Source organism: Nelumbo nucifera, chromosome 2 (assembly GCF_055504915.1).
Source record: "Nelumbo nucifera cultivar China Antique chromosome 2, China Antique-T2T, whole genome shotgun sequence".
Taxonomy (NCBI): Eukaryota; Viridiplantae; Streptophyta; class Magnoliopsida; order Proteales; family Nelumbonaceae; genus Nelumbo; species Nelumbo nucifera.
Window position 1 is genome coordinate 30,105,509 of NC_142650.1, and position 17,985 is coordinate 30,123,493.

At 40.1% G+C, this 17,985-nt stretch overlaps 1 protein-coding gene across 1 annotated transcript in view; it reads right to left on the reverse strand.

The window, feature by feature from the left end:
* LOC104603382 (trafficking protein particle complex II-specific subunit 120 homolog) overlaps positions 1–17,985 on the reverse strand; it is a 64,012-nt gene that overhangs the window by 29,082 nt on the left and 16,945 nt on the right. Inside the window, exon 7 of the mRNA XM_010267401.3 lies at positions 14,094–14,386. Within this exon, the coding sequence (XP_010265703.1) occupies positions 14,094–14,386 (293 nt within the window). The remainder of the gene's footprint in view (positions 1–14,093; positions 14,387–17,985) is intronic.

Genomic DNA, 17,985 nt, shown 5'->3' on the forward strand with positions numbered 1-17,985 from the left:
TGTTAGCCATGAGAGCAAAATATGAAAAGTTTGGGAAGATGATCAGTCAGCTGGGTGATGTGACTTCTCCTTCCAACCCTTAAGGAATTTCAGCTTCTTCTACATTTGCTCACTCAGGTATAAAGGCTTTTGCCAATCATGCAACCACTTCAGGTAATCTCAAGATCCCTTGGATTATTGACTCAGGTGCTTCTGACCATATGACCAACCTTTCTACCTTGTTTGTTTCATATGACTTGCTTCCTAGACGTGATAAAATCACTTTAGTTGATGGTTCACTTGCCCCTATCTCTGGTAAGGGAACCATCAAGGATACGGATTCCTTGTTCCTACCTTCTACCCTTCATGTACCTAAACTAAATACAAATTTGTTGTCTGTAAGTAGTTTAACCAAGTCACTAAACTATTGTGTAATCTTTTTTTCCTTCCTAATGTGTTTTTCAGGATCCGGAGTCTCAGAAGGTGATTGGGAGTGGCCATGAGGCGAACGGAATATACCTGCTTGATACTCTGGAACAATGCACCAATCATCATGGCAATGTTGCTCTCGGATCTGTTTCGGATCTGTTTCTTTAGAGTCTATTAGTCGGACTATGTTGTGTCATCGTCGTTTTGGTCATCTGTCTTTTTCTGCCTTGAGTCATCTATTCCCTGAACTGTTTAAGGGAATTAGTTTGTCCAGTCTTCATTGTGAGTCTTGTGAGTTATCAAAGCATTGTAGAAACAATTATCCTTTGAGCAATAAAAGATCTTCTTTTCCCTTTAATATTGTGCACTCTGATGTGTGGAGGCCTTACCACTTACCCTCCATGGGTGGATACAAATATTTTATCCTGTTTATTGATGATTTTTCTCGGTTCACTTGGATATTCCTGTTGAAATCCCGTGATGAAGTTCCAAGGCTTGTAAGACAATTCCATGATTTTGTTCTAACTCAATTTAATACCAGGATTAAAATTTTCAGATTTGACAATGCAAAAGAATATTTTGAGAAGAACCTATCCTGCTATCTCAATGACATGGGGGTTATTCATCAAAGCTCATGTGTTAGGACCCCAGAACAGAATGGAGTTGCTGAAAGGAAAAATAGGCATATTGTTGAAGTTGCAAGAAGTATCTTATTTGCCTCACATGTTCCTACAATGTTTTGGGGTGATGTTGTTCTTACTGCTACCTACCTTATAAACCGTATGCCATCCAGAGTTTTGGGGTTTAAGTCTCCCTTCAATCTCCTTCATCCGGACAAGAACCTTTTTCCTGTTCCTCTTCATGTCTTTGGTTGCACCTGTTATGTACATGTTCCAAGTGTCCAAAGGTATAAATTTGAACCCAAAGCTCAAAAGTGTATCTTCCTTTGTTATTCCCCCACACAGAAGGGTTACTGTTGTTTTGATCCAAAGACTGGCACTCGGTATGTCTCAATGGATGTCACCTTTGATGAGCTTTCCCCCTTTTATGGTTCCTCTCCAGAAGGACATTGTCCACAGGGGGAGGATTTGTCACAGGTGTTTGCTCTTCCTCTTCCTGTCCCAGTTGAGTCTTTTGATGTGTCTGCTTCTCCTTCAAATGTATCAAGGGTGGATCAGTCGTTCCATTCTCCTTGTCCCAATACTCTTCAACCTCTACCTCCTCGTTCTATCCTCAATCCCAAGGTGTATCAAAGGCAAAGATCCAGAAATGTGCAGGTTATTTCTCCTACAATACATGAGCCTCGTACACTTCCAGTCACAGATGAGACAACAGGTAAAGTTTCAGCACCTTTGGGGTCATCCTTCCCTGACCTTGATATTCCCATTGCTGTTAGGAAAGGAAAACGGAAGTGCACTGCACACTGCATTTCCAAGCACCTTTCTTACAGATTGCTTTCACCTTCATACTTTGCCTATCTCTCTTCTGTTGCTTCTAACCCTATTCCCAGGTCTATGTCAGAAGCTCTTAAGATTCCAGAATGGAGGGATGCTATGAGATCTGAAATCGATGCCCTACACAAGAATGGCACATGGGAAGTGGTGGATTTGCCTGAAGGGAAGGATCCAATCGGTTGCAAGTGGGTCTTTACTATCAAATACCGAGCTGATGGCACCATTGAAAGGTACAAGGCCAGGCTGGTTGCAAAAGGCTATACACAAACATATGTGATTGATTATCTGGAGACCTTTGCACCTGTTGCCAAGATGACATCTATGAGGGTTCTTCTATCTTTAGCTGCTCACTTTGACTGGCCCCTTTATCAATTGGATGTGAAGAATGCATTTCTGAATTACATGAAGAGGTTTATATGTCTCTTCCTCCAGGGATGTATGGAACTGATATGAAAGGAAAGGTATGCAGGCTGAAAAAATCCCTTTATGGACTAAAACAGTCCCCTAGAGCATGGTTTGAGAGATTTAGAACAGCACTTGTTTACTTTGGTTATGTGCAGACACAGTCCGATCATACTTTTTTGTAAAGAGGAGTGGACCTCTGGCAGTATACCTCATTGTGTATGTAGATGATATTGTAGTGACTGGTAATGATGTTTCAGGAATTCATGATCTAAAATCTTTTCTCCATACAGAGTTTGAGATTAAAGATTTGAGGGAATTGAGATACTTCCTTGGCATAGAAGTGGCTCGATCCAAGGATGGGATTCTTATCTCCCAAAGGAAGTATGTTCTTGACTTGCTCTCTGAAACTGGAAAGATGGGTGCTAGACCAGTTGCTACTCCTATTGATATGAGTCATAAACTCTCTGCTTCAAATGGGACATTGTTAGAAGACAAAGGAATCTTTCAGAGACTCCTTGGGAAACTTTTGTACCTATGCATGACTCGGCCAGATATTGCATATGCAGTTAGTTGCATTAGCCAATTCATGCATGCTCCCTGAGACACTCATATGGCAACAGCAGAGCGAATCCTATGTTATTTGAAGGGCTCCCTAGGAAAGGGAATTCCGTTTGCCAAGCATAGTCATATGAAACTTGAAGCCTACACCGATGCTGACTGGGCCGAAAATATTGATGATAGAAGATCTACTTCTGGGTATTGCAGCTTGGTGGCTGGTAATGTTGTTTCTTGGAGAAGCAAGAAACAATCGGTTGTTGCTCAATCTTCCGCTAAAGCAGAATACAGGGCCATGGCACATGGAGTTTCTGAATTATTATGGCTAAAATCATTGATGGAGGAACTTGGGGTTGAACATGACAAGCCAATGATGTTGTACTGTGATAATCAGACTACCATCAACATTGCTCACAACCCAATGCAACATGATAGAACTAAGCATATTGAAGTTGATCAACATTTCATTAGGGAAAGGGTCTCTTCGGGTGAAGTATGTCTTCCTTTCATCACTTCTGAAGGACAGTTGGCAAATTTTCTCACCAAAGGCATTCCCAAGGCAAAACTTCAGCATGATACTAGCAAGCTTGGCATGATTGACATCTATGCTTAGCTTGAGGGGGAGTGTAGAGAAGATGGGCCGAATGGCCCATAGGCTGTTTATTCTTTCTTATTATTTATGTTTTTCTGTAATGGGCCTTATTCTAGGCCCATCCTGTCTATATTATGTTCTTTGTAATTTCTTGCCCAACTAAGGGCCTCCTTGTAATTATTCAAATTTATCTTAATAAAATAGTGTTAGGGTGCTGAGAGAGAGAAAGGTTCGAAACTCTCACTCTCAAACCCTCGTTGCCAAACTCTCAAGGACTACTCTCTTCAGTTTTCTTCAATTTCCTAGGTTTAGAAGTTTTTCAACAAAGAAGGAGGATCGGTTGATTCTTGGAGGCTACTGGTAGTGTGCGGCTACTACTAAGAAGATTGTAGAAGGCTGGGAGAGTTCCAATCGTCAAGAAGAATTAGAAAAGGCTTTGGATCCCCAAGATTAGGGTTCTGCATCAGACAAAAGGTGGCGGCCAGAGATTTTCTTTCATAAAGTAAGTTTTTTTTGCTTGAGAATAACCTTGAAAGAATCATCTTGGTTTATTCTGAGAGGTGCGGTTGGAAAATCTTTTTTTCCTTCTAGGGTTTTGAGAGAAAACCCTAAAATTCAGAACTGTTGTTGGTTTCAGATCAGATTTTGAACTGGTTTCATACAGAATTCTGTTTTCTTTATTCTTTGGAAGACCTAGGCCGGTTGTTATCAGTTGTTTAGGTGTTGTTTTCTATCACAGTAGCTTCAAAAGTTTTTTATTGTTAATTCTTGACCAAGAATGGAGTTCAAGAATCAGGGGGAAGGTGTTTTTGGGACTAGCAATTCTGGTAACATGTCTGAGAATGCCTTTCAGATTACAACTGTGAAGTTTGATGGATCCAACTACTTAGAATGGGCTCAATCAGCCATGATGGCCATTGGGGGTAGAGGAAAACTCAGCTACTTGTTGGGAGATGTGAAAGAACCAACTAAGGAAGACCAAACGTATACCAAATGGGTTCAGGAGAACTATTTGGTTATGACATGGCTGTGCAATTCTATGCAGCCACATATCAGCCGGAACTATTTGTGGGCAAAAACAGCCAAGGAAATCTGGGATGTCATGAAAGAGACTTACTCCCAACCCCTTAATGTTGCTAGGGCCTATGAATTGAAGTGTGAGGTTAATAACCTTAAGCAAGGAGAGAAACCAGTCTCGGTTTACTTCTCTACTTTGAAATCTTTGTGGCATGAAATTGACCACCTAGAAACACTTGAGTGGGAAAGTCAAAAGGATGCACAAACTCATAGAAAGCAAGTTGAAACTAATAGGGTTTTTGAATTCCTAGCTGGTCTGAATCCTGACTATGATATTGTGAGACAACAAATACTAACAAAGGACAGTGTGACCTTATCTCAAGCCTACTCCTTGGTGCATAGTGAAGAGACTAGGAGAAAGGTTATGATGCAGCATTAACCCTTCCCATCAGCCTTGGCAGCAGTTAAACCTAAGTCTGGGGGTGATACGGAGAGGGATATAAAGAAGGAAGATAAGCGGGATCTAGTGTGTGAACATTGCAAGAAACCTAAGCATACTAAAGACACATGTTGGAAGCTACACCCTCATCTAGTTCCAGCAAAACTGAAGAATAAAAGGGGTAATGCTCATATGGCTGTTAATACCGATTATACATCCTCATCGGGCACAAAAGGCACGCCTCTAAACACCTTAGCTGCTGTCCGGGCTGCCCTAACTTAGTTGGAAAAGGAAGTTGGGAATTCAGCTCAATCATCTCAGCCATCATCAGCTCCTTCAACATCAGCCTTTGCTCATTCAGGTACTCGGGCCTCAGCTTACCATGCTTCAGCTCCAGGTAACAATGAACATTGTTGGGTAATAGACTCAGGTGCATCTAACCATATGACTAGCTTACCATCATTGTTCACTACCTATCACTTATCTTCTGGTAGAGATAAAGTGCCCATTGCTGATGGTTCCCTTGTTCACATTTCTGGCAAGGGAGACATCAAGTTGTCTAATACCATTTCCTTATCTTCAGTTCTGCATGTTCCTAAGCTTGATACTAACTTGCTTTCAATCAGTAGTATTACAAAACATCAGAATTGTTCAGTAACTTTTTTCCCTGACCGATGTATTTTTCAGGACTTGGAGACAAGGAAGGTGATTGGGACTGGCCGTGAGACGAATAGGATCTATCTGCTTGGAGAGTGTTCTCATTGGGAAGATCGTGAAGATAGGAAGTCTTTTATTTCTCAATCTGTTAGTCAAGTTATGCTTTGGCATAATTGGTTAGGTCATTTATCCTTTCGGTCTTTGAAGAGTTTGTTTCCAAATTTGTTTGAGTCTGTTCAAATGTCAAATTTGAGATGTGAGAGTTGTGAGCTTGCAAAGCATTGTAGAACATCTTATTCCTTGAGTAATAAAAGAAGTAGTAATTATTTTGATATTGTGCACATCGATGTTTGGGGCCCGTATCACATCCCTTCTATGGGGGGATACAAATATTTCTTGTTTGTTGATGACTATACCCGTTTTTCTTGGGTTTACCTTATGCGTTCTCGAGATGAGGTTCCTGCTCTGACCCAGATCTTTCATCAGATGATTTTAACCCAGTTTGGGGTCAAAATCAAAATCTTTAGATCCGATAATGCGAAAGAATACTTTACCAAGCCATTAGCCTCTTATCTGCTTGATCATGGGATTATTCACTAGAGTACTTGTCCTTATACACTACAGCAAAATGGGGTTGCTAAGAGGAAGAATAGGCACATATTGGAGGTGGCTAGAAGCATTATGTTTAACTCCAATGTGCCTATCCGTTTCTGGGGCGATGCTATTCTTACAGCAATGTATCTCATTAATCGAGTTCCTTCACGGGTTCTTGACATGAAGCCTCCATTTGCCCTTCTATACCCCAATAAAGAATTGTTTATTGTTCCCCATAAAACCTTTGGTTGCACTTGCTTTGTTCAGATTCTTGGACCTCATCGTTCCAAATTTGATCCTAAGGCCTCCAAATGCATTTTTCTCGGTTATGCACAAACTCAAAAGGGTTATTGCTGCTATGAACCTACTTCTGGGAGGAGATTTGTCTCAATGGATGTTACTTTCTTTGAGGAGGTACCCTATTACCCTAGGGTTTCTCCTCAGGGGAGAGTAGTGAGAGTGTGGTTAGTGAGAGTAGGGTTAACTCATCAGAAGTTCCTTTACCTGTTCCATTGAGTGATGAGGGATGTAATGGGGAGGGTTGTCAAAGGTGTCAGGATTTGAGAGTTTATCACAGACGGTTGAGGCAAATTGATTTTGGTCATCAGCAATCCAGGCCAACCCCAGTTCCTTCTGCGGATCCAGATCCAGGTACCACAGTCCCTTTATCAGATCCAGGTCCCCCTGAGATACCTTCCACTGTTGCTACTTTACCTCCTTTGGATGACCTTGACCTCCCCATTGCAGTCCGTAAAGGCAAACGGCATTGCACCACATCCACAGCTCACTGCATTTCCCAGTTTCTGTCCTATGATCGCTTGTCCCCCTCTTACAGGTCCTTTCTCACATCTATTGTTGATATTCCTATTCCCAGAACAGTGCAAGAAGCCTTGTCAGTTCCTGAGTGGAAAGATGCAATAAAGGTTGAAATGGATGCCCTTCTGAGGAATAATACTTGAGATCTAGTTGACCAGCCTAAAGGAAAGAAACCGGTTGGATGTAGATGGGTATTTACTGTGAAACATAATGTTGATGGTTCCATTGAAAGGTATAAGGCCCGGTTAATTGCAAAGGGATTTACTCAGACTTATGGTATAAACTACGTAGAGACTTTTGCTCCAGTAGCAAAGATGACCACTATTCGAGTTTTGCTATCCCTTGCAGCCAGTTATTCTTGGCCCTTGTTCCAGATGGATGTTAAAAATGTCTTTCTCAATGGAGACTTACAGGAAGAAGTCTACATGCAGTTACCTCCTAGATTTTATGATGCAGAGACAGGTAAGAAGGTTTGTCGGTTGAATAAAGCCTTGTATGGACTAAAGCAATCCCCCAGAGCTTGGTTTGATAGATTCAGACAAGCCCTTGAAAAATTCGGGTATGTACAGGCCCAGTTAGACCATACATTGTTCATTAAAAGAGTGGGTTCTTCCTTGACTTTTCTTATTGTATATGTGGATGATATTGTAGTGACAGGGAATGATAACAATGAGATTGAGTCTCTTAAACAACTCCTTCATCAAGAGTTTGAGGTGAAAGATCTGAGAGAGCTATGATACTTCTTGGGTATTGAGATTGCTAGATCTAAACATGGGATTTTTATTTCTCAAAGGAAGTATGTTCTAGATCTATTAGAAGAAACTGGAAAGTTGGGTGTTAAGCCTGCAGATACACCTATTGAACAGAATCACAAGAGCAGTGCAGAGGGTGGAGAGCCTCTTGAAGACAAAGCTATGTTCCAACGATTGGTTGGAAAACTCCTATATCTTTGTCTCACACGACCGGACATCAGTTATGCAGTCAGCGTTGTTAGTCAATATATGCACTCTCCTAGAACTACTCACCTCCTTGCAGTTGAGAGAATATTAGCATACTTGAAGAGATGTCCAGGTAGAGGTATAATTAAAGAATAATAATCACATGAAGATAGAGGTCTATACAGATGCTGATTGGGCTGAGAGTGTTGATGACAGAAGGTCTACCTCTGGATATTGTGCCTTTTTAGGAGGTAACCTTGTCTCCTGGAGAAGTAAGAAACAAAGTGTTGCTTCTCATTCTAGTGCTGAAGCTGAATATAGATCTTTGGCTAATGGTGTGGCTGAAATCCTATGACTGAAGTCATTATTTGAGGAGTTGGGTATTGCTTATGAGAAGCCCTTAATGTTGTATTGTGATAATCAGGCTGCTATTAATGTAGCTCATAATCCGGTATAGCATGACAGAACTAAGCATATCAAAGTCGACCGACATTTTGTCAGAGAAAGGGCTTTGTCTCAAGAAGTGTGTCTCCCGTATATCACCTCCAGCATGCATCTCGCAGATCTTCTCACCAAGTTTGTTCCAAGGAAGAAATTAGAGGCAGACCTATGCAAGTTGGGAATGACAAATATCTATTCCCAACTTGAGGGGGAGCGTAGAGAACACTGATGTGGACCCCACTGCTGTGGTCCCCACTGTGTTCGTATGGCAGCATAGCATATGTTTTGTTAGTTATGTCAGTGTTAGTTGGTAGTTATTGGTAGTTATTTCAGTTTGTTGTTACAGCTTTATTATTAGTTTATTTGCCATGTAAGCAATAAGGGCAATTCAACCCTTTTACAATTAGTCAACATATATAAATATTAAGAGTGGGTCGGCAGATCGATTTGATCAACCCTCTCTCTCTTTTCTAAATCCCTTCGTGTGCTTCTTTTCTCCCTCTCTTCTTCTTTTCTTCTGAAATCTCTCCTTTTTCTTTCGAATTCAAGACTGATTGTAGTCTTGATCGACTACTGTATTCCATTTCTATAAATGAATGAATGAATTTTCAGTTGTTAATCAAAAAAAAGTAGTTGCCCTCTCCTGAGAACAGGGACATTAGTTGATTTTACAAGCAATGATTAGGTATACCATATCGCCATCTTGCTCAACATTATACATAGGGAAAAGGTATCAAAACTAACCATGACAAGAATGATTCCTTAAAACCTTTGTCAGAAGCTATCTGAGAAATTTAAGTGGGTTTGCATATCAATGCATTTTAGCCATATTCACCAGGTTCTACATGGATATATAGGGATGTTAGAGCACGATCAGCTACATAGCCTTGAAAACCGTGAAAATTAGAACTAATAAACTGCACAGTATTTTGGGGTTAATTAAAAAAAGTCAACAATAGCATGCATAAATTTGGTCTATCTAGAGCAATTAGGTGAGAAAGGCCTAAATTTAGAATACTTTAATGTCAAATTCAAACTAGGATAAAACTCAAGAATACTTCAAGTATCAAACTCAAACTAGGATAAATCTTATCAACTACCAAGTATTACAAAATGGTAGTTGATCAAAGGTAAGGCTGTTAAGGAGGAATTGGTAAACAATGGAAAAAAGCTCCTCAATGAAGGGAAAGGCCCTTTCACTCTGGTCTCCCCCTATTGGTGATTTTATAAAATTGAATTTTGATGGAAGCAGTCAAGGAAATCTGGGTCCTTCTTTCAGAGGTAAAGTAAGCTTGTTAAACTATTTTTGGGACCAATGTGAAGGACTCCATTAGAGCTGAATTTCTTGTTGTACTCCAAGTGGTACAATTAGCAAAGCAGATGGACTTCGACAAATTGATCATTGAATATGATTAGAAGCTGGTGGTTGGTTGGCTATGTTGGACAGTTTTTGTATGCCCTTAGCTTCAATCAGTTCTGATGTACTTTTGTTATTTAATGTAAATAAATGAAGTACATGTTTGATTCATGTTGTGTGGTATACTTCTGTGTAAGACCCTAAAACTGGACACTTAATGAGACTTGTGTTGGTTTTAAATGTTCACAGCCGTTGGATAAGTCTGGGGAGATTTATCCTGCCAAGGCTGACACTGGTGTGCTGCCAACTGTTGGGGTGGCTTGTCTCAGCCGCCAAGGTGAGACCCAAGGCACACGCAGTGTAGGATTACTTGAACCCTTGAACCGGACCAGATTTCCAATATTGCCCTGGACCTTGGAGATTGATGGGCAAAACTGGAAAGTTACACCTGACCCGTAGACCCGATTATGGTACTGCACTAGGTGTCGGATTGGGTTGTCTTTGATATGCCAATCAGTGAGATCCTTAGCGGGGTTCAAAACTTGGGTATGTTGAGACAGTCTGAGAATTCATCTGAGTGAGTGATCATAGTGACGGGATCAGCCCCTTTGTCGGACAAAGGTAATGATCAGGGATGCACTCTCTCTGATGGAAACCAAACTACTGGCAGTTGATTTCAATCGTTGGAATTTTGTTTTGCAAAATTTATATATATGATATATACCTAAGTAGGGTTTCAAAATATTTGCAAATGGTTTTAATTCCCGGGATCCATGTAAGTAGAGAGTGCAGCACTGTTCCTTGCAGCCGAGGGAGAGGTCATCTCTTGTCGGGCAGTGTTTGATCATTATGGGCTGAGAGGTTAAGTGTAAGGCCATTTAGGATAATACCTGATGGGCTAATCTTGCATCTGCCCACAGTCCCTGGGTTTTTATAAGATGGCTTGGCCCAAGGGCCACTTAGTGTAAGTGTTGGGCCCATAGTGTCCATGTGATGGGCTCAAGGGGTTCACTGGGCTTTCCAGTGAATTCGGCTAGGCTTTGTAACAGAGGTTGAGCCAAACCCATGTGGCTGGTGTGTAGATCAATGCTTGGGTCCCACGCCATACAAAGAAGCCCAACTGGGTAGTAATTTGGAAGACTATTGAGCACTTGATTCTTATTGGGCCTAAAGCCCATTTCGAACTGGGCTGATTTGATCAGTCACTAACAGGGGGCGGATCTGAGATTAGGATGAGCCCAAAAGCTTATCTAATCTGCAGATAAGATTAAGAAGAGTCCTAATCCAAATACAGATTTGGATAAGGGCAACTCCTGATATGATTAGGAGGTTTTCTTAATCATTAAGCAAATGGAGGAAACCCTAATTCGAATTACAAGAATTCGAACCCTAGGGATTTCGCAGAACACTCTGCAGCTTTGAGATAGGATCTCAGAAACCCTAGAGAAGAAAAAGCAGTTCGCCACCTTTTTCTCTAACCTTCTCCTTCAGTAGCCGCTGCCATCTACTGCAGTTCGATTTCTCTGTGAGGGAAAGATCAAGAAAGAGTTCTTGATATCAGTCTTTGCTGAAAGGCTGATTCAGTTCGGTGCTCATTGTTTCCAAAGAATTCTTGTGAAGGATTCAGTGTGTAGGACGCACTCAGCTGGTTCTGTTCCACAGTTGTTGTGTCATCTTCAGCAGGAGCAGATCTTGGTGTCTTCTTTGGGCGTAAACACCAACTTTGGGAGATATTGTTTCTCTGGATCAAGTATAATCACCCCCTTCTCTTTTGGTTCAGATCTGGTTCGGTTCTGATTCAAGTAGGATCCTTGAATCTTGATTCTAAAATCAGGGAATGTGATTCCCAGTTGGAAGGAAGGTAGGAAATTTTTGAAATTCGCCCACCCATTCCACAACAGTTTTGGCGTCCATATGATGGATCCTACCATCCCTTTCAGGCTATTGGACCCGGAGACTGTGATTTGGACATATAAGGATGAAATGAAGAGGTTCAAATGGCTCACAAGTGGCATGACTCTAAAAATACAGTGGGGAAAGAAGATGAACTAATGGGATGGCTGATTGTTTAGCCAAACAAAAGGTGAATAGGGAACATCTCTTTTGGGCTCAATTGTAATTTTATTTTGTGTACCTGTTGCGAGGTAGCACCATGCACCTCCCTTTAGGTTTCTTGTATTGCTATCTTTTGAATCTCTTCAGTAAAAGTTTCTTTTAAGGTTTATCTATTAAAAAAAAAGGCAAGGCTGTTTTTGGGTCAAGGTACACAAATAGAAACTAAAATTCATGGATTTTCAGATTCCCTCCAAGAAAGGAGCCGATTACCCCTAAAGAATTTTGGACTGCCAAGATAGTTATTCCAATATGACTAGCCACTAGCCCCCACCCCCCACCCCGGCACGCGAGCACCCCCCAAACACACATAAACACATACACACAACAAAGAATTTAATTTTTTTAATCTGCTTAAATCGGAATATTTTCAATTCCAGGTTACATCCTTAACCTAAATGTGACAAAGGAAAAAGAACCAGTCCAAAATTTTACTCCAAAATCCACCATTCCAAAATATCCAGGAGAAACTAAATACCTGGACTCTTAAAAAAATGGGGAGAAAAAAATAAAGATTTCTGTTCTCATACCATTGCACTCAATTTTTCAGAAAAGATCCTCTAAATGTTTTAAGAGTTTGGCAAACATTCAGTTTTCCAATAGTAGGCCATACAAGTGACCATTGGCAGCCAATACTAACACTAATGAATAAAACTATTCCCCTAAACCAGAATTAAATACTTAAGCATATGCACAGAGCAGTATAGAAAACAATCTACAGTACCCATAAGAAGAAGAGATCTATTGCAAGTTAAAGGGGCTAAAGGGAAGACCAAAAAGGACATAGGCTTAATTAGTAAGGAATGATTTAAAAGCTCATAATTTAACAATGGATATGGCACTGAACAGAACGAAATGGTGAAGCAGGAGTCATGTAGTTGATTGAGCTGCTAATGCTCCAGTGCTGAATTCAATCAGTGATTGCAGGAGTTCAACAATGCATTCCTAGGGTCTTGGATTGGGTTCTAACCTTTTTGTTGCTAATGTGTTGGGCAATCTGTTCCAATGGCATGGGGCAGAGGCTGTAGTGCAATTCAGTTGCCAGATAGAGAAAAGCTGTTTAGGTTTGACACCACCACCATCTCCCTAAAAAAATGATGGAAAAAATAATGATGATCACATCATTTTTCTATTCACCTAACCTGATATAATGTGTAGAAACTTGAAATCCACTTGGAAATGTGTAGCAAACTCCAAAATGAAGGTACTTTCACTTGGAAATGTGTAGCTACACATGGTTTTTGGAGGGATGAATTGAATTCAGACCTAACCTCCAGAGTTTTAGCACAATGGGACTCCTTCCAAATCAAGCCTGAGATTTACCATCACACCAAACAATGGCCCCTAGCCATAACAAGAACAATTTCAATTTCATAAAGATAAATTTTCCCTCAATCTCTATTTAACCAAACATAAAATCAAAGGAAATTTATCGGATTGAAATAATTAAGCTATATTTTTGTCGCTTTTACCAAGAAATATGTTAACTGAACAAAGCATTTCTTATCGGTAACAGAAACTTTATTAATATGTAAAAGACCATACATTCCAGAAAGGATTTCAGGACAAAAGACATGGACAAATAGCTCAGAGCTGACAAGATAGTTGTATGCCTTTAAAAGTAGTGTTGGTACAAGTTCCTCCCAGGAACAGGCATACCCCAGTCCAACAAAACTTTGTTCACTCCCTCCCTGGTTAGCATATATGCTAGGTAGTTTGCAGACCTGGGAATCCATTTGAACAAGTGGTTCACTGTGGATACCAGTAGCTTGATTAGGCTCCACAGGCCTTGCTCTTCTGATGCAAACCATCCAATCACAATTTGGCAGTCACCTTTAATGGATAAATCAGTCCAGCCAATTGGTCTACTCAGCCTGTGACCATGGACAAGTGCTAATGTTTCAGCCTTCAAAATCTCCGTCTCCAGCTGGTCTGAAGTAAATAAATAGGAATTCCCCTTCATCATTTCTGATCACTCCTCCATATCCAGATAGACCTGGATTGGCTAAGTAGAAACAATCAAAGTTGAGCTTTGGTTTACCAATTTCTTCTTGGTCTGTATCTTACCAAAAAAACATGTTCACTGAACAATGCAGAATTGTAGAAAAGTATCTATTAACGTAATTGACCCTACATAGTATGGAAAAGCTTTGTTGAGTTGAGACAAGTTGAGATTTTGCCCCTTTTACAACAAAGATTTTGTCTTACTTGACATTTACATCAAAATACAGCTTATGTCCATCTTATAGAGAGAGATAAATGCACCTTTAAGAGAAAAATTACTGCTTTTAATATAACTGGAAAATACCTTATGAAAGGTAAGGAAGGATCAGCACAGCGAGTTCCTGAAGGAAGCCGCTCTGCTGAAGTTGCAAGGGCACTTGCAAGTCCACTTTGACCAGCAGGAGTGATAAGAGGGTAATAAGATCTAAGTAGACGAGCTGCTGCACTCCATGCAGCAAGAGGATCTCCAGCACGAATAGAAGCCTGCAATATTTCTCTCAGTACAACCATCTGCAGGGTGCTCCACTGAGACTCAAATAATGAAACAACTGATTGAAGCTGCATTTTTCCACCATCAGCAAGATTTGATCCAGTTTCCTTCCAAAAAGAGTAGAAGAAACATGGACAAAATAATCAGCCTACAGACTATAATTAACATTTTTTGAGGAAATAAAATGATTCATTTAACAAGTATGAAAGCAACAGGTACAAGTATAGCCCCTGAACAGTGAGTGATTATAAATAGGGGAACAGAAAAACAAACCATCCTAATTACAGCAAATTCATGCAATCCCCCTCCCCTCCCCCACATACAAAGAGTTGCATGTGCATGCTCAAAATATGATTGATGGAAATCTGTTTCAAGGCTTTGTGTAGTGTAAGCCAAGACACATAAATGCTGAAATTTGTTGTGCAAATGAAGACATCCTTTCAAGTTTCAACCCCATTCAGCATCTCTATTTTATAATCCCATACTAACAGAACTTGAGAGCTTTTTTTTTTTTTTTGATAAGTAAACAGAACTTGAAAGCATCACCAAACGTATTGTGGAGATGAAACACCATCATACGATTAAGCTAGTTGATTTAGTTCACTGTATTAAGGGAGGTGCTCAGATTAAAGTGACCAGAACCACCAGATTGTAAAGTGAAGCTTGGTTAAATCATCAGAACATTAAATGTGAAAAGCTCAATGGTTTTAGGGCATCACCAGAGCAAGCTCATGTGTTGTGCATGTGTACAACAGCAGTATACCCCTATCCTCTACAATATAAACAAGCACCTGTATGTGCATACACATGTCTACATGCACAAGCACGCAAAAGGAAGGTAGAGAGAGAGACAAGTGGAGAAAAGGCAGAGAAATGAGTCAAAGGCATTGAGATTTGGAGCATTGGACCTCCCCACTCCACCCACCTACATACATGTAGAGAACAATGGATCCGGGGTCTAAGGATCAAATTCAGGACCACCAATGATGACTATTACTGAAATTTCTTATCATACATGAGGTGATTTCCTGAACACCAGCCAAATGAAAACAGTTCAGTAATCACTGGAATAGTTATATTCTTGGGGAAGTGCTAGAAGGGACCCTTTTGATCCAAGTAGAGATTAAAAAGGGAAATCACAATACAATAAGAGAATATCACACAAACTAAGATTAGATCAAAAAGATGATTCTACTCAGAAAAGAGAGCACCAAATATCAGCATTTTTCTCATAGACTGAATTTTTGGTTATCAAAGTTAACAACACTAATGGTTTTGAACCAAATGATTCATACAGTTAATAATTAGAAAGAATTCTCATTGTTCTTTTCCAGCTGCTAACAAATCTCTACACCCACTTAACAGAATTCTTGGAAAAGTTTTCATCATAGTTGTACCACCAAGAAAAGACAACCTCTATTATTTAGTTTTTGTATAAGACCAGGCTAAAAAAGCATGTTTGAATTATTGTCTTATTACATGGCACCCATTCTGTTTGGTGCCACTTCTCGCAGTTATTCCATATATCTTGGGCCATGGCACCCTCCATGGCAGATATGCTCTCTGCTTGGAGATTTAATGCATTTTCTGTTGAAGGGAAGCTTCTTTGGAGAATCCTTCCTGCTGCTATCTGTTGGGCAGTTTGGAAAGAAAGAAACAGAAAATGGTCCTTGATGAATTGGACCTGCTCCTGTAATCTTTTTAAGGGTGTTAAAGCTTCAATGTTTAGAGATAATTGAGGTTCAATCATTTTTTGAAATCCTTATTGTATGTTTTGTGAATAGACATACAGACATCTTTTTGTACAAATATGAGGGTTTCTCGCCCTCCTTTAATACTAATTAATACATACACTTTTACCGCTTATCGAAAAAAATTGTCTCCTTACATGGCTCACTACAAAAAATCTCTGCAAGTGCAGGATCCTTCTTTGTAACAAGCCATGCTATATCAACTAAAAAGGACCCACTACCTTTTTGTAGATATAACATGCCACTGCCTTGCTGTTCTATGAAACAGAAATTCCACATGTAAATATAGCTTGTTACTGACTTTCATGCATGTGGATTTTCTATTTCATAGCATAAGTGGTTTTATTTATCAGCAAGAAAGTATTTATTTTATTAATAGATAAAAGAGACTAGTACAAAATGATGGATAAACTGTCAACCCAAAAGGCAAACAAATTTACAGTGAAGCCCAAAAGAGTTGTCTCATGAACCCCTGTTTAGCAAGGGTATCAGTCATCCCATTTGCAGTCCTTCTAACCCTCTTAAATTCAACATTTAGTCCCTTAGAGATACTAGGCATGCCTAAAAGTCCACGGAATAAGACTGCTACATCTTGCCCATGAAATAAGTATCTTAGAGTCCCTTCCACCTCCAACTGTCGGTATCCCAGTTGCTTTGCCAATTGAAGACCTTGCAACAGTGAGATCAATTCATCTTTCACAGAGTTTCCAACTCCAATAAGCCCTAAATATAAGGCCATCACCCTACTTTCAAAGTTTCTGAAAACGCTTCCTATTCCTACCAATCCCAGATTGCCTATGGAGCTTCCATCAAAATCCATTTTAAAATTGGTACATTCTGGAGGTTTCCGTTCCATGATTATCCAGTCTTTTTCTCTAGATGAATATGCCACCCGCATCCAAGCTCTTATTATTTCATTTATTGAGAATGACCTGAAAGCCTTCCACCATCTTTACCCAATGTGCAACATTTATTTTTATGCTGTCAATTACTTCTTCCATTTATCTACTTTTTCCATTGAAGATTCTCAAATTTTTCTCTTCCCAAATTACTAATGCCTTAACTGCTCTCCACATTATCCGCCCACTTTTCTTCAGTTGTCTCAAGAAGTTAGGACTAAAAATACCAACCACATCTTGAGGGGGATCCCACCTGCAACCAAAGAGAGAACAAAAATACTCCCAAATGCAATGCACAAATGAACAGGGGATTAATAAATGGGATAAAGTTTCACCACTAGCCCTGCATAGAAAGCACATATGAGGACAAAAGCAAATGAAAATTAAATTACTGTAGCCGAAGTAGCAAAAAAGAGAAGAAGAAGAAGAAGAGATGCTGGAATGTCGAACTGCACTGCTCAGTCGACAGTACTATTATTTATATTATGGTGTAGTACAATGATACAGGAAGTTACTAGAATGCCCCTGATTAGTGATGGGACACCCAGACAACTTAAAACATTAAACAGGATTAGGCCCATTAACAAAGGCCCAGTACAGGACAACTTAAACTTAAGTATAGGCTAATAAGAACTCTTATCAGCCGAATACTCATACATACAAAGACTTCAATCCAACACTCCCCCTCAAGCTAAGCATGGATATCAATCATGTTTAGCTTGCCAAGCATGTCCCTAAACTTTGCTGCTGCCAGCCCTTTAGTCAGTACATCCGCAATTTGCATCTCAAATGGAGTATAAGGCACACAAAGTTCACCCGAGACAATTCTTTCTCTAACAAAGTGCCGATCAATCTCAATATGTTTTGTCCTGTCATGCTGCACGGGATTGTTGGCAATGTTGATGGCAGCTTTATTGTCACAATACAGCCTGAGAGGACCTTCAGCCTTAATGCCAAGTTCATTAAGAAGAGTTATGAGCCATAAGAGTTCAGCAACCCCGTGGACCATAGCTCGATACTCTGCTTCTGCACTTGATCTAGCCACTACATTCTGCT